The sequence below is a fragment of the Cyrtonyx montezumae genome, unplaced genomic scaffold (assembly GCF_038088225.1).
Source record: "Cyrtonyx montezumae isolate F1298 unplaced genomic scaffold, pur_monq_1.0 scaffold_5, whole genome shotgun sequence".
Lineage (NCBI taxonomy): Eukaryota > Metazoa > Chordata > Aves > Galliformes > Odontophoridae > Cyrtonyx > Cyrtonyx montezumae.
Genome location: NW_027072056.1, coordinates 4284711 through 4306590, shown reverse-complemented (window position 1 = coordinate 4306590; position 21880 = coordinate 4284711). Strand labels below are relative to the sequence as shown.

At 42.7% G+C, this 21880-nt stretch overlaps 2 protein-coding genes across 2 annotated transcripts in view; both read right to left on the bottom strand.

The window, feature by feature from the left end:
* Positions 1-21880, bottom strand: part of SLCO2A1 (solute carrier organic anion transporter family member 2A1) — a 196856-nt gene that overhangs the window by 31707 nt on the left and 143269 nt on the right. The gene's annotated exons all lie outside the window — the stretch shown is intronic.
* On the bottom strand, positions 67-19465 carry UBXN7 (UBX domain protein 7). The gene is made up of 11 exons (XM_065748338.1): positions 19353-19465; positions 16473-16620; positions 14448-14515; positions 12227-12292; positions 10206-10318; positions 5101-5247; positions 4649-4739; positions 3503-3630; positions 2904-3297; positions 2147-2226; positions 67-810 (listed from the first exon to the last, which is right to left on the bottom strand). Exons 1-11 carry the CDS (start codon positions 19423-19425, stop codon positions 649-651), a joined length of 1470 nt encoding a protein of 489 aa, XP_065604410.1. The 5' UTR covers positions 19426-19465; the 3' UTR covers positions 67-648.

Below are 21880 nucleotides of genomic sequence, written 5' to 3'. Positions count from 1 at the left end.
TTTTTTGAGGGGGGATCCTTGCTTTTTTAATAAATGACAACACCAAAACCTGTGTCCACTGGATGATGAAAGCATGCATGCAGCCTAGAAGCCTACTAGGTAGGGGCAGGGCATCGTGCCACAGTTCCTCAACTCCTTTCCAAAGTAAGTTTCAGCAGACTGCTAGGTAAGCAAATCTTCATAGGAAGGCTGTAAGGTTAATGGAGACCTTTCACATGAGAATCAAAGCAAAGACTGTACTGAAGATTACACTCTCTCCTTACTGAGAGGTGACTCAGTGCCTTATCACACAGCATTTTCAAATATAAATTAAAAGAAACAGATTTAAGAATAGCAGCAAGAAGGGTGTGTGTTATTATGGCCACTCCAAGTCCCAGCACCCTGATCACCGTTCTACTTTACTCCATGAAAACAAAGGAAAGATGTTCTTCCCAACGGTCTCTTCAGGGCCCAAGCTGAGAACCAAAACAGAACTCTGAACATGTTCAATTGTTGCTAGAGCAGAAGGGAAGGAGAGAAAGAAGGGCCAGACAGCTGCCTGCCTGATTTCAGCACTGCAATCCTATGACCCTCAACTGCATATCACTGAGTTGGTGTCCTAGGCAAAGAGGAGAGGGAAGGAAGGCTGGGAGAACTCAGGCCACAGTGCTAATTCCTTTCCTGCACAAAGACAGTCTCTTGAGGACACAGGCCTGCCTCCTGTAATGTGATCTCATAGTCCAGGTGGGAAAGTTTCCTTCGTGGGAAGTTGGTGAGGAGTTCAAAGCGTTCATTGGGGTATCCTTTAGATTGGACGTGTTTCACGAGAGCCTAGAAAGGAAGAAGGGTGAAAAAGGGTCATTCAATTACAACAAACAAACAACAACCCGCAAGAAGTGACACAAAATTATCCCAGTTTCCTCTTAAAAGAGAAGTCTGTCACCACTGAGAAGGGAAACATGCATGTAATACAGATCTCAACTTCTTTAATATATTATTTGGTCCTTGTATGTCATAAAGCAGAAACTGATTACCAAGTGATTCCTTACCTAACAGATTATTTAAACAGAAGGAAAATGTACATAACAGTACATTAATCTAAGCAATACAAATTCCACATCACACATTCGGGTCACAGTAAATAAAATCTGTTAAGTGCTCCAAAATAAAAGGCCCCTCATTTGTAAGGCACCGAAGAAGTGTTTCTGTCAGGTAACACTGATAAATACAGCATTTTTTTACTAGAAGTTTGAATATTTTCCTGCCTTCAAAGAAGTATGAGGTCTTGGGGGATCCTTCCTTTCTTTCAAAAGCAATTCTCAGCTCATTGACTTCTCTGCCTACAGTAGCAATCAAGGAAGGATACAGAGGGTATTGGGATGATGGGGTATCAAAAAACCCAATGAGCAGAAGCATTAGGAAGAGCTAATGTCCATGCTACACAAGAGAGATTTTTCGTTTGTTTGTTTCTATTTAAAGCTTTCACTTCAAATAGTAAGAATGGCAACTTGAGTCTGAGACAAGGTCAGTTTCTACCTGGAATTTTGCAGACCAGGTTGTATAGCCTCATTTTCTTCCAGAGATATAAAGATTTCTCCTTAAGCTCCTCAAAAATCTGCACGAGGTCTTCCTGAAGAGGCTTGCTTTTTGTCTTCCCTGCAGCTTCAATACAGCTTTAGGTTTGTTACATTAAAATGAGCATTACTGGCCACTGTGTCATGAAAGACAGTCATACAGTGACTTCCTTTTAGACTGCTTTCAGATGAGCACCTGTGAAATTCTGATACCATCAACACAGACATCTCCAACATAATCAGGCCTGAGAAATAATTGAGGAGGACACCTGAGGCACAGCAAATAAATGGCATCATGAAAATATCTGTGCTGGGGAGAATTCTGGAGAAAGTCTACTGTCATCCATGTCCAGAAAGGAGTGCAGAAGCTTGGTGAAAGAGATGGAGAACAAGAATGAAGAGTTTTGCCTTTGATTTTGCCACTGTCTGACCACAGGCAATGACTTTACTTCTCCATTTACAAGTCAGATAAATGAATGAGCTGAGAGAGTTCTACTAATTGAATCATTTCATCGGTGCCACCGCAGGAAAATAAATTCTCCAGTTTCAGTTATCCTGTACTCAAACAAGGAATTCCAATTAACTCCACTCACCAGAAGTTTAGCTTGTTCGGGCAGTGAAATTTGTTCTCTCTTTCCATCTGGATACCTTAGCATCAGCTGTGCCTTTGGTCCTAGTACAAAGGAAGTTACTACAAGTTAACAAACAAGGCAGCTGAATTGAGCACTTCTGCAATTTTTGTTGTGGCACACTTTACTGCATAGAAGAGTAGGGCTGGGGACTGGAGGCAAATGCAGAACTTTTTAGCACGCAAAGTTTCAGTCTCTGAAGATCTACTTGTACTGCACGTGTTTCAAATATACAAAGACTTAAGTTCACAGTAGTGACCGAAATCAGTCTGGGTTCCCAGAGATAAGCACACTCTGTGACAGTGCTGCACCTCAGCTTACAAGTGCAAGGAGGAAAACAGCCTCCTGGGATTTGTTTGTATAAGCAGAAGTCCAGACCTTCAAGGCAGTCAAGCCAGGCACGAGGTGGGGCTGACACTATCTCACTCCTACCACACTGGCAGAAGCCTTGTCACAGCTACTTGCATTACAGCCATGTGAATTTCATTCAACAAGGTCTCAAACTAAGGAATCTGAGCTCAGTCACTAACATGAAACCACTACGTCAAAGTGTGATTTGCTGGCAAAGTGAATCATCCAAACATCTAGAGTCAAAGAGGGAGCAAGACAGAAAGTTTAGCTTCTCAAAACGAGGGCTGGAACCGTGCTTGTCAGAGTATAACAGTTTTCAGAACGAAAGCAAAACACAGGTCACTATAAAAAAACAACTGTGGCCACTCACCATTCACATCTAGGCCCTGCAACATACTTCCAGGTTTGTCAGCTGGCTCCTCTGGTATCCCTGCATCAACACAGGGCAGTACTCTGTGATTTGATGTAGTTCCAGGCTCAGTCCTTGCAGGGGGCTCAGGCTGAGGCCTCCGGCTCTCCTCTTTTTTATACCCCAAGTCTTTGTGCGGAGACTTCCTCAACTTGGCAGGATTCTCTGATTCCTCCTCCTCCTCAGATCCGCAAACAGAAATGAACTCTTCACTTCCAGAAAAAAGCTCTGACTCGGACTCTTCATCTGATCGACTCTCCTGCTTGGCCTGTGAGGAATCAAAATGTGTCTCCTGTAACGAAGCTCTGATAGCAGCCTCCAGCTGGCTGTCCTCACTGGCATCAATGAGGCTCTCCTGTTGAAGACAGACATAAGAAGAAGGCATCAGAGCACTTGCAGACATACTGAAAATCAACACGATATCAAACACTCCTAAGAGCAGCTACTAAACTGCCATGAACAACCAGCATGGAAAGCTAGTCATCCTGTAACTGCTTAATGATTCCCCCTTGGAGCTTCTTGCAGGTTTCTGCAGTCCTCCCAGAGGGCCTCCTACTCACTGAACGAGAGCATTTCTGGGGAGGGTTGGTAGAATGCCCATCTAGCTGTCCGTGCTCGCTCAGGAACCCAGTCACTTGGTCCAAGAAAGACGTCACGTCCAATTGGTGCCACTCCACTAATTTCTGGCCTAGGAAACATGAGGCATCATATAATCCATTTTCAGAAGCAACTCCCCAAAGATCACAGCTTAGCTGTCAAAAACCTCAGTTCGTTTCTATGCATACTTCTATTCTATGCCAGAGTCCACATTTGTGCAACTGCAGTTGCCTACAGGCCACCTCCTGACAACCACAAACTTTCCTCCCTCTACCCCCTTGAAAAGTCTTATTTGATGTTCTCTTCTGATAAAATACATATCCAGAAAGGTGAAATGGACATGAAAATCAAAGAACACAAAACATTCATTGCACGAAGTTATACATTCTTGCCTGCTTCGATTCTGCACCTTGGTAAGCAGTATTTACCTCCATTAGTGCTAAGAAGAGTATCTTAACTTCAGTTTCAATAACAAAAGAAACAACAAAAAATCTCAAATAACCTTAAGTCAAACAGCAAGAAAGCTCCAATAAAAGAAACTATTACTTCAATTCCTGAGAAGCATGAGACCAAACCAATAATACAGTAGCCTTTTATGATGACAAAAAAGGCAAGAGTGTTGGCATACAAAAGAAAAAGGTCCAACTTCAAAAGTAATTGAGAAGAAGGTAGGCATCTTTTTTTGTTTTTAAATGAACAATCAAATGAGCATTTGAAAATTCACATCCATTTTATAATAAGTCACTGCTAAGCCTCATTAAACTACTGTGATAGGAATGGGACTGCAGATTTGTACTCCTGTAACGGGTAAGTGACCTTACAAACATTTTAAGATAGTTTATCACCACCAGGTGGTACTATTTTCAATTTCTACACAAAGTAGTTGATAAGCTACACCAAGTATCATAATCAAACACAGCACTTCAGAAAGGCTTGAGAGTTTTGCTCCCCTAGTTCTTCCAGAAGTTACTATTCCATTTCTTCAGGGATATCTCACAGGACAAATACAGAAACCAAGATGCTTCAGTTGCAGTGTAGCACTCACAGTGCCAAAGACGACAGTATTGTAACCCACAACTGCCAGTCCAGGTGACTGTCACTTATCTTACCTGTCCTGGGATCCAGGATGGAGACATAAGGGAAGTCTGCTAATTTATAAAACTGTATGTACCTCTGTCCCTCCTCACTGTCGTGATACACCTACAAAACACCACATTGAGAGCAAGTAACCGGGTGGAGAGGGAACACAAATTATCATGAAAATGTACCGAGTTTTTCTCTATTTTACACTGCATGCAACAGATGGTACACACAAATCTCAGCAACTTCTTCAAGTTGAACATGCACCTCTAACAGTGCAAGTATTAGTGGGTAAGCAATAACATTCTGAATCACAAGGCTGCTTAGGAATTAAAATGCAGACCCATAATCTCTGCAGTTCTCCAAGAGAACCACAGTAGTACCGTTATAATCAAAGAAGTCTGTTTTCACTGTCCCACCTATCAGGACATCAAGTCACCAGCGTGGCTCTCTTATATTTCCCACCCACAGTGGTTTCTACCTGCCAAAAAATGAAATGCTCCCGGATTATGTTCTTCACAGCCTCATTGCTCCAAACATCACGGTTGAGACACTGGCACGCAAAATCTTGCACGTTCTGTATGTTTATCATCAGCCACTTGTTCTGCATCTGACCACACTCCTTGGCCTGTAAGCAGAGAGAAAAGCTTCATCAGCTAACACCGAAGAGCACGACACAAACAATGCCAGCAATGATCAGTGATGGCTTCTAACAGGGTCAGAACTTTCACCAAAACCCCTTCAGAGTGAGAAAGATGGACTGAGCAAGCGCAAAGGCATCCACAAAACAGAGGGCAGGGCTGAAAGACCTGCTTAAATGAGACTGGTTAAATTACAGAATCACATCGATGAAAGGAGCTGCTGCAGTTCAACAGGCCAAGCACAGAGTGGGAAAAGCAGCTTTGGTAGTGGGGCGGGGGAGGGAGGTGTGGGGAAAGACACTGAATTAAGTACTTGTTCAGGAAAGAGTGTAGTCAACCACACCAATGTGACAACAGAGGAAAGACCTGCTCACTCCAGAGATAAACCTGTGGATCATCTTCTACTTAAGCAGACAGCATAACTGACAGAGGATATGCATAAATGCAATAGGATCTCCTCTCGGTTTTTTTTTTGTTTTTTTTATGTTTGTTTGTTTCCCCTCTCTCTCAAAGCTTTGAGTTATGCTATTATTGTACAACTGCCAATTCAGGCATCCTTTTTTGATGCTCCTTATTCCAGACTGCAAGTTGGGAGGAAGACGGGAAGGCGCAGGAAGAAATCTTACTGGTTTGAGTCACAAAGCTGGCATAGTCTGATTGCTTGGTGGCAAGATAATGGTAGGAGTTTGATCAAGAATGTAATTCTGATCGCTGAACTGCCATACCTGTTGAAAAAAAGAGGGCTATATCAACAGTGAGAATGCTCTTACCACCTGCAGAGACTGGAACTAGCAAACGAATGTCCCTTGCATGTATTTACAAGTGCATTCACTATCCTGCTGGCAAGGCACTTAACAGCAAATTCAAGTAATCAGAATGTTACAAAAGATTTTGCTGTTTTTGGTGGTAGTCTGATCCCCAAGCCAAAGTTTTTACTTTTAGATGGATTTTTAGCCAGTGCACCTCAGAACAGTGGGTCTTACTGATGCAATATAGCTGCATGGACCCCATCCACTGAGCTCCACTTGGTAAAACTGTATGTATTGAACTAGAAGTTTGCTCATTGTTCAGAGGTTCTCAGTCTACAAAACATTCTGCGTGGACAAAGGACTGCGGATAATTTTTATTTCATTCAAGGGAAAAATGTCACAGAAAAAAAATATGAATGTAGAAGTGTGGAATATTCATTCACACACTCACAGGCATCACTAATGTTACCATGGGAGGAGTCTGTATTTGGTTATCAGAAGGGAAAAATGAGACAGGTGATACCTTGGTCACTGACAATGGTTTTAAACACACTCATTGTGCTTTTATTAATATATATATATATACATATATATATATCTTGAACTAACTGTGGGATTTGAGAACTAAGTCTAGGCAATCAGTTTAAGATGAGGCCTAGAGGCATGACCCAAGATTAAGGGGAACACTTTTCAATATGCAGCTTCAGCTAATCACATTGCCTTAGTCCAGTATTCTAATGTAATCCATATGTGACTAAATTAAGAAACTCAAAAATACATAGCTAGCGTACCTGGAAGTGGATCTTACTCTTCTACACTTTACATATTCTTTAACATTAGAGAAAACCTGACTCCTCCTCTCCTCCATCCAGCTGCTGCACTTGAAAGGGTGCAAGCAGGAAATTCCACACGTAATTTTTGGAAAGATGAGTTTTCAACTGCACAGCAGCTCCAGCTCTTGAAACTCCTTTTAACTTCCTTGTAAAAGCAATAGGTTTCATGTATAACATTTAAGAGGACAACAGTTATACCGCTACCATCTCACACACATCTATAACCACGCTCTTAAACAGATAATGGTTTGTTTTAAGGGTACAGGGAGCGCAGAGGGAAGAAATATTGCAGGTATAGAGATCATACTGCTGGATCATTTTCATCAGTGACCAAAATAACAATGCAGAGCTCAAGAGCCAGCTTGCATAGCCCGCAAATGATGTCTATCAGTTCCCAACCACAACCACCTCTGCTCCTTCTGTGAAGTATAAGCACCAAGCACTTAAACAGCACCCAAAAAGGATAAGACTGCTCCGTGCAAGTATTCCAGTTCACACTTCAGAGAGCAGAACAGGAGCTTCTGAAGACAGGCAGCGATTCTTAAATACAACATAATAGATGCAAAAAAACATCCATGTCCCCTAACTTCACCTTCCCATTTCCTACACATCCACATTTTTTCATCACAGCAACTTAGGACAACAAAACGGCAGTGAGACAAAGTAGGAAAGAAGTCATTTTACACTCACTGCTGCTCCCATTGGAGAAACTCTTATATCACGCACTACTAAAAAGCAGTTTTCTTTTTTCATTCAATTATTCTGAACCATGTGTGATTTATAGTTTTTGTGTGTTTTTTTCTTCATTTGGCTTTGTTGAAACTCATTGCTGTGCTTCAATGAGCAGAGAGAAAGGAAGCAGAGCCAGCACCTTGCGAGCTCCCAGACACCTGCTAGTCAAGCATAATTCAGTTTGGGAGATAGATAAAATCAGAATGAGAGATGTGCCTACCAAGATACATCCTATTCATGTTACACTTACAGTCCTTGCCTTGGTCAGCACAGAAGGACCAGGCTCTTTTCACTACCCAGCCATTCTCAAGCCAACAGTACACCAGCAGGCACAAGCAAGCTAGACAGCCTAGAAGCACTATATGCAAATTCAACTATAACACTAGATCAGCTTCCAAACTACTTGCTTCATACAAGCAAAAAAGATTCAAAAAACAAAAACAAAACCAACCATGAGTATCAGCAGACAGCAACTACAGAACTTGTAAAATGAGGACATTTCATACAGATAAGACTTTAAACTGCAACGTCACACTGTTGCTTCAGAGAAGTACCAAAATCCTAAGGAGCATTAAAGCCCAGAAAACTATCTGCTTCCAAAACAAGAAATGCCAAGTAGGTCAATTTGGGGTGTACACAAATTAAGCTGTATTTTACAACAAACAAACAAATATATTTGACCTTAGAACAAAACGTAACTTTAGAAAGTAAGTTAGTTCTGTTGCTTTAACAATTTGCTCTTATCTGGTTCTGTGTTAAAAGAGATGGTGAGTGTGAATCTTCACACGCATCAATGCTCAATTTTACAGTCAGGAAAGGTCAGTTAAAATCCCTTGTGCAATATGAACTGACCCTCAGCAGTGAAGTTTCTCTGAAATTAGTAGGAGAGAAAGGGCAGTTCAGTTAACATCTCGCAGATGTATCAGTTGTTTGTCTCTGGTTTACGTGGCCCCAAGCCACCAGCCTAGAGTAACTAGCATCTAGTGGCTCAACCACTGCATTCAAAAGGTCTGCAAGGTTAAAATAAAGACTTCTACAGATTTTTCATGTCAAATCTTTTCTACTATACTTTCTGTGGTGTAAGTTAAGTTAACAACAAAGATGCATGAACACCTTACTAAGACCAAACACCACTATTACTATTGAGTTTGAATAATGTCCTAAGTCTATAGGACACAGTGCTGGCAGAACACTCTTGCACACCTCTCCAGAGCTTAAAACACACCACACACCAATCATAAAAAAAAAAAAAAGAAACAGTCAAGGTAGTAATAAAATAAAAGTGCTCAAAATGACAGCATTTAGTCTTTTTTTTAGTTATTGTAGATGTTTGTCTAAGTGAACAGAGAAGGAAGAAGAGAATGGCAGCTTGTTAGAACTGGATTTAGAGAAAGATTCTGGTCACTGGATTCACAGGAGGCCTCACATCCCAGGCTGAAGCAGCACAACAGTCTACAGTCCCAAAAGGTAAAATGAAAAGGGTAATGGTGCACGAACCGAGAAGCCAAAGATCATTTTTGCAAGGAAGTTTTGAAATGAAGAGTAACACATGAGACACAGAACTGTGCAAGAACAGAAAAAAAGCAAACATGAATATCAGAAAGTGTATGTGGCTCAAATTTGAATTACTGCAAAGAACAGGACAAGGTGTGTATATACAATCCCTCCCCCTTTTTTTTTATTTAGAAGGCTGAATAAGAACACAGACTTTACAGCAATCAAAAATATCGATCAGTTATATCATCCTCTGAAACTAGTTATGATAATGGCAAATGCTATAGTAAATACTGTTTAAGGTCTTAACATGTTTTCTGTAAGACGTTAGGAAACACTAGCAAACAAATTCCACAGCAGAGATTAGAGGGCACCTGCTGACTGTGTATACATTTCTGTACAGAGCAGCACTGACTGTTTCTACGCAAATTCCCTTTATTGGTCCCTCAAGCCACACATTCACTCCACTCACAAAGCAATCTGGATAGTCTCCAATCACTAGGTAGGTCCCAGATCCACATGGCAACAAATTCTGACCAGATCCACAAAACTGCTCACACAGAAAAGATGATACTTGAGATCACTGAAAGCCAACAGCACCCTCAGCTCTCCTTCTCAGGGGCACAATCTCTCTGACAATTCTTCCAATTCACCACCAGAGGCAAAAGATGACCACTGTGATTTTGTAGAACATGCCTTGTGGATGTAAAGTTGTGCATCTGTGACAATGCCATACACAGATACTTCAATAGCTGTTATTAAAAATCACGTAGCCGTAATTCCAAAACTGCACGAGCTTCTCTGGAGGCTGTGCTGCAAACTATACTGCCCCCTGCCAAGTACTTCTGCCCATCTACCAAAAAGCAACCTTACTCCAGCTACTTCTGTATAATGCAAGAAATTCAGTTCTTCCATTCTGGCCAGCCTCACTTGTATACAAAGTGTTTCACCAGGTGTGATTTGCCATGCTGACATTTAAATATAATAAAAGGGTGATCTAGCATCGTTAGTTAAGACCTTCAGAGGGAGTGTATCATGTATTGATCACTACACTGTCCTACATACTCAGCCTAACAGAGGGCTTCCACACTGCACACAACCACCACACAGGGAACTTACCAAAACTCAACAACTCACCGTCTCAAAGCTGCCTTTGTGCATCAGATCAATGGGAGGCCTGAAGAGGTCTGCTAGGGTAGTGAGTTTCTTATCTACTGCTCCTCCATTTCGTAGTTCCTGCTCCTGTCGAACTGCACGGCCCCAGGAGGAAACAAAGCTGAGTTAGATAAAATACTCAAAAGATGTATTTAATGTTGAGTACATCCCCATACACAAAACTTTGGTGCAACAATCGTAAGGTTAGAACACATTGAAGAAGATCAGCTGTTACTTAGGTAAAAACCCTGCTCATCCTAGCTCTTGCAAGCAGCAGGTGTTTATTTCATTTTAAGTACATCCTAGGCAGTATAAATATCAGTAGAAGTGGTCATATACCAATACTCAAAAACAAACAAGTAAAAAGAAAATGTTAAAAATGTCATGACTTGCTCCCAGTGATGCCACTAAACTGGGACAACTGAGCTACTCTGTAACATTACAGCTTCACTCAGAATATTTCTAATTCAATGCTTCTAATACATGATGGTAAGGCACTTCCACAGAAAGATTTAGTTCACTTAGACAAATATACTGGTAAGTTTATACTAAATATCTGTGCTTCCCACAGTCAGTTCTGGGTACCTCAGCCTCTGCTTTTCAGATTTTTTATACCAAGTACCATACCACGAGCAAGTTTCTCTTAGTGCTATCACTTCCACTAAAAACAATACAGAATACATTTCCTACATATACGTGAGCATATAAAATAAGGTAAATCACAGAAACTGCTCACCTAAAAATTTGGTGGTATCATGCATTTTATGGAACCAAGTCAGCTGAAATGAGGAGTAACGATCCTAAAGCTTTCCAGTTGTGAAAGGAAACACCAGTGGCCCATAGCATACAAACCATTTCTAAGCAGACACTGGATCCCTACAAGGATGGAAGTGTACCTATGGAGGAGGCCTGGGAGCCAGGAAATAACACAGACTTTTGTGGCTAAGGCCACTTCTTCAGAGATAACAAGGCAGTGGTATTCACCCATGAAATTTTACCATAAAGCACCATCAAGTTTCATCACAAACCTTCACAAAGGATTTACATACTGTGTATGTCTAAAAGTCTTTGCTATAAGAGAGAAAAAATGAGGGCATGAAGCTTCTGTAAATTTTGTCTTTTAATGTATATAGCTGCCAGTGCCTTTAACATCTGATTAGATTATCACTTCTGGAAAACTCATCAAAGCTGTCAGGAGAAAGCCAGAAATTACAAATACTTATTTTCAGTTTGGCATATGCCAGCACCTAACTCCTCAGGAGCCAGGCCCTTGGTCAGAGCTCTTCAGCGCTCCAGTAGCATCAGTGATAACAAGTGCACAACAACTCAGCTGGAAAATAAATGGTGTTTGGCTCTCAGAGAATCCCTCCCTATGAAACTTAAAGTCTTTTATAACAGCCAATGCTTTGTCATTTGGAGAGCCTGCATATGAATGGATAGGGAAAGGTAAACAGATTAAATTCAATAGAACCAATTCATGAGGCCAAGGAAGAAGCCTCAGGGTTATACTCAAATCTAATTCAAGTGCCAAAGCTACCACTGGCTATCAAAGGAAAAAATAATGGATAAACTTAATTTATACATGGGTATTGGACTGTTCTTCATTTTTAATTTTCTCTAAAGCAGAAAAGGGCTTTTATGAGAGCTATCAAGAAACTATCTGCCATAGCAGAGCAGGCAGAATATGCCGTCTCAGGGTTTTACTGTTGTAGCACAGGCAAGTGCTTGGGCCAGCATCCTCAGTACCCACTTCATATATCCATTAACCAATGCTTTCCCTTCAGCCTTTTCACAACAATGTAAAGTTGCCCCAGAAATAAATTAAGGACATTGACTGCTCCACAGACATGGAAGAGGACTGTCAGCAAACAATACTGTCACAACAACAAGAAGCAGCCTAAAGAGATTGTTCCAAAATAACATCTTGTACGGTGGAAACTAATTTGAATTCATTTTTTGTACAAAGAAAACAACCTCTAAGTTACTGATCAGCAGACACTTACTGGTTTCTGTTTGAAAATCCCGAAAGCCATCGAATATCGAACGCGCAGGTCTGCGTCTTTTAGGAGCTTAAAAGGAAAAAAAATGTCAGTCATTATTCCAAAGGCATGCCACCAAAATAATTATTTCTCAGTATTTCCCATCAGGCGTTGAGCACCAAAACAGGAATCCAGAGTGGGATTGATGTGGGAGTAAAATCATTAAGGAAGTCTGGAGGAGGATGCAAACAGGTAAGCTAATAAGAACCACTCTTCCCCATCACTTTCCCCCTTCAAATTTTCCAGCAGGGAAGGAAAACATACCAGCAGTACACAATAATGTAGAGTAAGCCCTTTTTCACGGGCTCACCAAGCACTCCAGAGGCCCATCAGCATGTAGAGGCAGTGCTGTCACAACATCAAAATGTCATCATGCCCATCAAGATTTTTAAAAAAGATTTCTAAGTAGATGAAAAAAAAAAAACCCAGAGGGGGCATATCATCTTTCTTAGGTAACACATTTGTTTCTTTCACATTTCTATTTCCTTTCTAATTGCTTATTCAGATCTCATTCCAACTTGGCTGAATTGGCCCCAGCCAAGCTCTTCATAGGATCCAGTGTCAGTATCTGCAAGGATCTCTCTGCTCTAAATGCTTAGCAACAAGCACAGTCCCTTACAGGCAACTTCAGAGTTATTTACACTGTCGCTTTGAATAGCAACTGAAAGACCACTTCAGCAAAAGCAGCCCTTGCCTCTCCAGGCTTGGCTGCTACAAGTCCAGTGCAGGTGAAGATCTGAACTGCAGCCCAGGTGGATGTTTTTCTGATAAATTTTCTACTTCTGGAGTGGTTCAGTGTATGTGGCAGAGTACAAACAATCACGTGTCTTCTCAACTGGAAGAGAATCCAAGCTCACTCAACCACCTCAATATGCAGCTGTTAAAACCAGAAGCTGGAACATACCCTGCTTGAGGTTAGAGCTAAAAGGACTGAGTGAAGTAGCTTTCCAGCTGCTGGGCTGCTTCACACTATAAATAGAAGTGGCATCAGTGAGAATATTAGAGTTGGTGGATGAAACAGAGCCAGTAGGCTACCACAGATTCCCTCAGTAGGGCTGTCAGGGACAGCATGTCTGTGCTCAGTGTGTGACTTGAGTAGAAAAGGACCAGGCAAGGGAGAGCTCATGCTCCTGTACTTCTCAGGATCGTGAACACACAGGCATCTATAGACCTATGTCAAAGACTCTGCTGGGTCACAAAGAAAAGAACAAGCCGATGCAATGTCCTCAGGGCATCATCTTCTGCAACCACCTCTCAGCTTGAGCATGCTGGCAAAACAAATCTGATGCTGAAAACAGGATCAAGTGAGAACCAGTTCCATAGTAAAAACAGAAGCTTGGCTTCACAATCCTTTCTAGCCCTGGAACTAAACAACAGAACACTCATTTCCTATGCACACGGGATCACTTTAAAGATGATCATTTCCACGTCTTACATGGACAAAAAAGGCAAGATTCTTAATTCTGTGGCAAAAGCAGAAACAGCATGGACAACAGAAAATGGACAGTCTCCCCAGGGTGCAGGAAGTAAGTATCATAGAGAAGATCACAGCATCAGTGTATTACAGAAGTACTAAGCAGTGATTTAGGTAAGTTTGCAAAACAATACAGCATTTCCATTACTTCTTCGCTCACAGCAAAAACCAAACCAAACCCGTGCTTAAAAAAGTGGAAAGCATCAGTAGCTTCAGAAAAACAAACAAGAAAACTCGCTGTGTGATGCAGTTTGAAGGGCAAATTAAATTCCTAGAGGAGAATCATGCAGTTCAACCCTTCCTTCTGGATCTCCCCAAGAAACATGCATTTGTTCTCTCCATTTTCACTTGTCAGCCAAATCCCAAGCCTACACCCTACCAGCCTGGACACTTTTGCAGCAGTACCACATGGCTCCAAAGCCCAGGAACACAGATGTACACCTGATATTGCTAACTGGCTGGTGCCTCAAAAAGTCCTCTGAAAAAAAGGAGTTAGCAAATTGACACCACCGGGAATACAGCACCTCTAAAGTGTAAGGTTTTAAACATCAGTGTACTTCTGAAGATGCACCCACAGTAGATGGCTGAAGAGTTGCAACAGGGCAAAAACACAAATAAAAACAGGCACGCTGCTTTCTTCATATTCATCCTATAAAGATCATTTCAAGGTATTTAAAGAAAACAAAAAATGAAATAAGAACAGAAGCCTACCTCCAAACAAGGGCTCAGGCTCGACTAAAATTTCCTGTTTTTGAGGAATTGGAGCTCGTACTTCATCCCTATCAAAGAGGAAAGAAAAATCAGAGATGATAATGTTTAAGTATTAAATAAGCCACACCATGCTGTGTTCCAAAGGCTCCTGCATCCTGGACCAGCTAAAGACTCTGCTGTACTGTTGAAAAGAATCAGATTCGGAGTCAAAATGTGCCTCAAGGAATCCTCTAGTCCCAATGAAGGCAATGAAGCAGGACTTAACACACTATGCATTAAGATCTAGCACCTTTCTGTATCCTGATAGAAGATTTCACAAACCCCGTGGTACCTTGCTTCCAAGATTTCTGTCAATTCAATTGACACAATTCAGAACTAATTCAAACATTTTTTTGTTTCTTCTTTCAAAACTTCCTCAGAACTTGGAAAAGTTTTTCTTAAAACTCAGCTAAGGCTAATTAACCCACTTGCCACCCTCCCCCCCTGTTCATCTACACAGAGAGGGGGAAAAAAAAAGACCGGTTACTACAAGCTTTCTCCTGCAATAAGACTTCACTTGTACTCCAACTTCCACTTGTAGCTCACAGCCCTTTCATTTCCACAGGATGAAAAACAAGGTGGTCAAAATGGTTATTTTCTTCCATATGATTCTGAAGCAATTACAGGTTTTCACAGCTGAGCTCCATTCACATATCAGCAGCTTAGCTTTGCTTACACAGAACACTATGTAAACTGAAACAATGTCTAGAAGAAATAAAATCACGAGAGCTATGAAACAGTAGAATGTACTCAATTCAGTTACCTGACCCATGTATCTACTCAAAGGAAAGGCACACGCTCATCCAAGAAAATCCATTTCAACATCTGGCCTATGGAGTGCTCCTTGAGGCATACACTTCCCAGGACTCTTCAAAGACTTAAAGGGTGCAATTACTGGCTCCTGGCCACACAGGTTTCAAAAAGTAACTCATACCACCAGCAAGATGCACTAACCTTGCTATTAGCCTCCACATCTTTGATTGCTGTTGTGAAGCTAGTTATTCTCCATTTTGCATTTGCATACTTATTTTTTGCTCTTCCTAGAAGTAAAACTAAGCTGACCAGCACCTGAAGGGTGTCAAGTATAAAAAGAAAGTATTCCAATAAAAACTTGAATGTTAAGTCACTGATGTGCCAGAAGTTGTCTAGAAATACAAACTCTTAACACCTAAAGATACAGACTTCTAACTTCATTACCTATTAAAGGTTCAAACAGGGAGGTACTTAACTATAAAGGTTAATACTAACACAGTTGTTTAAATGTATAGATGTGCTTCAGAAGTGTAAGCAGCAAGAATTTTCCTTAAAAGTTATTTCCCTCTTTCCTGAAGTGGAAGACATTCACAAAGAAGAAAGCATGGCTAAGTTCACTTTTGACAAATGTGACCAGTACCTATTAGCTTCCACTCAAAATGCTGCCCTTATCCCAAGCAGGCACATTAACAGGCAGCACCAAAAGACTCTGCCATGCCCAAGCACCTTTACTGCCATGTGATGTGTAAGACACTAATACAGATGTTGTAGTTGCTTATTCCTCTGCAGATCAGTGTATATGATCCACTGTTAAAACACACAAAAATGCTTTCAAATGGGACTTGGGTCACTACGTTTTATAAAAGTCACAATAACAAAGTTCCCTAAGTAGAAAAACAACATAAAACAAGACTCCCGGAGTCATTTAAAACTAACACTCTCTTTTCAATGGATCCTCATTTCAATGACTCAAGTAATGCCTGCAAAACCAGCATGTGTACACAATGGAAACCTTCTGAAGTACATGCAGGAGAGACCAGCTTGTGTAATAAGAAAAGCTTATTTATTAAGAAAAATATCAAAGCAACCAATTAAACAAGATCATCAAAGCAGTGCGTATAACACTGGGGTGACAGCAGGTTAGGAGCAGGAACAACTGTTTTAATTGTTCTGTCTTACACTGTGAAACCTCTTAGATTGCTCATTTTTAGGCAGACATGCCCCAGTACGTACTCAGTGTGTGGTCGAACTGCAGACACTGCTGCTGAACTGGTGCTGGGCTCCTCTGCTATGCCTCCACCATCCAGAAACATGGTGACAGCCATCTCCAGGTTGTTGTTGCATGCTTCAAGCATGTGTTTTCCCACGCTTTCACTGGCACCTATAATGCAAAAATAAATAAATAAATAAATACCAACGCGTTCTTCATGAAGTGTTTTGATCAGAAGCACTGGGAACAGCTAACCAGCAAGCATCCCTTTTTAAAGTATCAATCATAGAGCAGTTCAGCAGGTGCCATTTATCCCTAAGGCACAGCTCTGAGGTGAGACAAACACGTATCTCAAGGGAAAAGGGAACACTCGGATACAGGACAGCCACACTTCTGTCTTCCATGAGGAGAAAATTCAGCAGAAGCCACCTGAAAGCTTTTAGTGTGCTTCTAGACCCTTTCCTTGAGCAAGTTTCCAGATATAAACAAGCATATTAAATTTGACCTCCACTGTGCTATATGAAAAAAAGAATGAACCAACTGATTTAATGCTCTAACAGAGAGAGTACTAAATCTGGTGCCTAAGTTTTTTACCCAACTCTCAGAGATACTTAAAAAAGGAAGAAAAGACTTCCTACTTTACTGGATGCTCTGGAAGGCAAAAACAAACAAGCAGAAGCTCAGTTCATGTATAAGGAAATAAAAAAGTAAACAGGGAAAGCGTAGTATCACTACTAACACTTGTTAGAATGGCTTCCAGGCCCAAATAAACACAGTCTGACTTGTGCTGCTCAGGATGAAACGTTTCTCCTCAGCACCACTTGCAGCTCTTCCTTAACCAGGTCTGCCTCTAAAGCTTCCTCAAAGTCATGCAGTCAACAAAAGCATCTTCATCAATTGAATCTCTCCTGCATCCAACCTTTTAAGAGTCTACTTAGTACAGCATGTCTGTATAGGTAGCAGGCTGCCAAAGAGTTTATTTTAATATGGAAAAGGCTGGTATAGAGAAAGAGAGACAAAATGCAGCTGAACCAGTCTGGGAGTTGCTTTTGGTCTGCAGTAATTCTTACCAGCTTCACCACAAGTCACCTAAATGCAGAAAACGCTGTTTCCCCAGCATCAGAATGACAGCTAACATCATTCTAAGCAAAACACATTTAACTTACTTTCATTGGGTGTCTCTGTGATTTTCCAGGAAGTACTCAGAGCTTTAGATTAAACAAACTGATACAGCAGAGAGAATATTCTGAATCTGTTGAGATAAAGCAATACTAAATGACCCGTGCCACTACATTAAGCCACAAAGAACGCCAGGCTGACCAAGGTAACTGCTTTTCCCCCCCCCAAAAAACATTAAAAACCAGCTTGCCACAAGCGTACCCTGACGGCACTTAACTGTGCTTGAGGACATTAATCAAAATAAAAGGGTGCAGAAAGAATCAAATCTAGTACCACCCCAAATAAAACACAAAAGCATCAAGTAATCCCTCACACTAACTGCTCTACGATATTTTCAGGAGCTCACTTCAACATCAGCTGCAGAAACTAAGCAATACCAGCAGAGTCCGGAATATACACTCCACCCTGCAACCTCACTGCACAGTCATGCGATGCTGTTCATTTAGAAGGACCAGAAGAAAAGCTATATTCAACTCTCTGCTTTTTAAAGTTATGAATACACAAAGCCTTCGTACCAAATCTTCCTCAGTCCTAAGGAAACTAGCATCATACCAATGTTCTCAGTGCTCCTGCTGGCAAACAGAAATACTAGTTATTTCAGAAGACTTGAAACAAATTTCTGATATCTCGTTATTTCATCTGCAAAGATACACAGGACCTACATTCCTTTAGTACTTTTCAGGATGACAGCACCAAATAAAAAAATAAAACTACTGTCTGAGAACTATATTCAAGGACTATGGGTTAGTGGGCATGGGTTGACACATAAACTCGATGTTTTCAGTGTTGTTTCCAGTGATCCTGTGACTACTCCTTGCTCCTCACCATCATCTGTGCTGGAAGCAGATAGCTGGATGGAATTCATTTCACTTTTTTCACACAAACATGGGCAACTTTGTGCACTTCCACAGAACCACGGGGGATGGAGCATCTCGTCCACCTCCAGTGAAAGCAGGCTTACATCAAAGGTGCAGGCTGATGACACAGACTGAGGGTGTGCTGCACAGCACCTGTCACTGTGACACCGAGGGTCAGACAACTCACTTCCACACAGAACCTCACATTCTCTTACAAGATAAAGACAGAACCTCAAACCTCTCTTTCAGAGGTGGATGTGCAGAGCCCAGCAGGTTTTTATTTTCTTATTCGAAGCGCAGGAGTGGGGCTCAGCATTCCCATAAGCCACCTACACGAGCAGAGGGCTGCTGGGCAAACAGCAAGCGTCTCGAACAGTGCTGAGAACGAGAACGCAGGACACACACGGGAGCGTATTGTAACGAAAGCCGCATCCTCCGCTGTACCAGGGAGGGCTTATTCCAGTAGGTTTGGGCCAGAAGAACCCCGGCCCCGTCACTTCCCAGCACGCCCGCTCGCGGGCGCCGTCCCCGCCGGAGGCCCAAAGCGCGCACCCCGTGTCCGGGCCGCAGCCGCTCACGTCCAGCGCGGTACCGCCACCCGATGCTCTGCAGCACGACCCCAAGCGGGACCCGTCCGGCCAATCGCTATCCCGGCCCGCAGGGCGAGCCGCCGCGTCCCGAGAGCCGCGTTTTGACGTCGTGCTCCGTGGCCGGCCCCCGCCTCCCCGGAGAGCCCGCCGTCAGGCCCGGCCCCCCGCCCCGCCGGGCCCCCGCCTCACCCCGCCCGGCCCTCCGCCTCCATCCCGGCCGTTCGGCGAAGCGAGAAGCGGCGGAGAACTGGGTCGGGCCCGGCCTTCCGCGCCTCACCCGTGATGGCGGTGAACTGCTGGATTAACCCTTTCAGCGCCGCGGAGGCCGCCGAGCCCCCGTGCGCCGCCATCTTGCCGCCGCCGCACAACAACACGCACGCCGCCGGCCCGCGCGCACTGCGCACGCGCGAAGCCCGCCCGCCCGCGCCCTTCCTCTACCCCGCCGCCGGGGAGGCGCCGCGCCGGGGCGGGGCGCGGGAGTTGCTATGGCAACGCGGCTCGCGCGGTCTCCGTCACCCGCTCTGACAGCGCGATGACCCGCGGCGGGAGAATGGTTGCTTTCGGTGGGCCAGCTTGTCACCCAGCAAAGCGTGTGCCTGTCCCACTGCTGCTGCTCCACCACAGCGCTGTGGGAGAGAGCCAAAGGCTTTTCCAAAGTCTGGGTACACTACGTCTAAATCTTTCCCCTCACACACCAGCTTTACTGCGCAAGTGAAGGAGCAGAGGCTGCAGTGGCAATGCTGTGTGCTTGTAATGGGGTGCCACTGCTGTCACAGCTGTACCTCAGAGCGGGCATCAGGTGAAACGCCGTGTGGAAGGAGCAAGGAGACGAGGTGTAGCAGCTTGCTAGTGAACCACGAACTGAGAAATAGCAGCACAGCACCAGGGACGGCTCCCACAGCTGTTCAGAGCCTGCCAGTTCTCACTGTAGCTAGGGCTACAAGAGACTGGAGATCAAACATTGAGAGCTTCAATTGCTCCATGTCAGTATTTGAGAACCCCATACTCAACAGCAAAGGGATCATTAACCAACCCAAACCTGCCACAAAGAAGCTTGGATTGCAGCAACCGACGTGGTTACCCGGTGCAACCAAAATCCACTCACAGCAGCTGAATTCTGCCGTCCAACAAGAGAAACATAAAACAAGACCCTCCTGAGGACTGCTGTAGCACACACTGTGAGTACAAGTATTTTGGGGACCTGAAAGCTTGCAGCATGCCAGCTCCAACAAGGCAGTCAGACTGGGCACCTGCCGTGGGTTATGGGCTAGTGTGTGTCTAGCTAATGATTGACTTCTTAGTCTTGTTTGTTTTCCCCATCCTGCAACAGCCTTTACACTTCTCTACATGAGACAGCTTTCACAAAACAAGGTTTTTGGGTTTTTTTTCTTCTTTTTCCTTGTCCGAGCTAAAGTGAATTCTAGACAGCTGCAAAAGTACAGTTACTAATTATAAAAGTGTAATTTACATACCTCCGCCTTTAGGGTACGCAAAGTTTAAAAGACCATCCCAACAAGCTTTAAAAATAAAGGCTCTTACGTGGGAGATCCTTCTTATACTGAGAGCACAAAATCCCACAGGCAAGAAAAAAAGTGCACAAAACCCCCAAATCCCCCATCCACCCCCCTGCCAATACACACCTACCCCCAAAATATATTTCTGTACAATTTTGACTTTTGAAATTGCTTCTTTCTGTAATTTTTCTATTTATTTGCAGCTGAATCATAGCTGCAGGATTTGTTACTGAAGTCAAGAACGTAAGCCTTTAAGATGCAAAAAAAGCCCCCTCCATATTTTCTGATTCCTATCTGAGTTTAATTTAGTGCATGTTATAAACTTTATGTGGAAGAGGCACACAGCCATCACATGAAAAGAACATGCAAAACAGCTGTGGAGGAAAAGGGAATGAAACTGATGTTATATGTGACAGTCTCACGTACTGGAGCATGCTGAGCTACAAATGAAATGGCTCATACTGGTAAAGGAAAGCCTTCCTTTCCCCTTGCTCTCTACCACCTTCATGCTTCCCTTTCTCATCTTTAATTGGTTCACAGAGAGTCCAGAATGCTAAAACATTCAAAGCTGGAATTCTCTCTTGTTGCTGGTTGTAGTTCATTACACCAGAACTTAAAAAGTAAAATCAATAGGAGCATGCGGTGCTTCTGGTCAAACTTACTTGAGAAGGGACTGCAGATATCAGGTGCCATGCTCTCAGAAAGAGGTGCTCCGTGCCAGAGCAGGGACCAGATTTTGAGCGAGTAAAAAAGAAACACTGTAATAAATAAATTGTGATAAATCCATTTTAAGGCTGGGCTGAATTGAGACTTAGGAACAAAATTCTTCATCCTCAGCTGTTTTGGAAATAGACTTTACTTATTACATGCTTATCATGACAGGAAAAGTACCGTAAGCACAGAAACAGTCAATACCTCTGCCCTGAAGAACACTGTAATCAGCAACAGATTACATCTGACTGCCAGGGTAAGATGAAAACAAACTGCAGTAAGAATTACACAGAAACAGGTCTATATTGAACGAAGGCTTCCAGCACTATGGTTGAGGCAGCAATAGGAAAAATGAATTATTTCCAACAGGTCACCTGTAGTAGGTTTCTCAAGAAGGCTCTTTGAATACTCCACTCATTTAGGAAAAACCCAACACTACCAGAGATGTGCCAGCAAGTTAAAATAAAAATTCTGGCTTGGTCTCCTTTCCATATGTTTCAGGGGTTTTATGCTTTGTGTTTGTTTGTTTGTTGACATAAAAAACACCAGAAGTTACTGCTTTAAAACATTTGTTACAAGT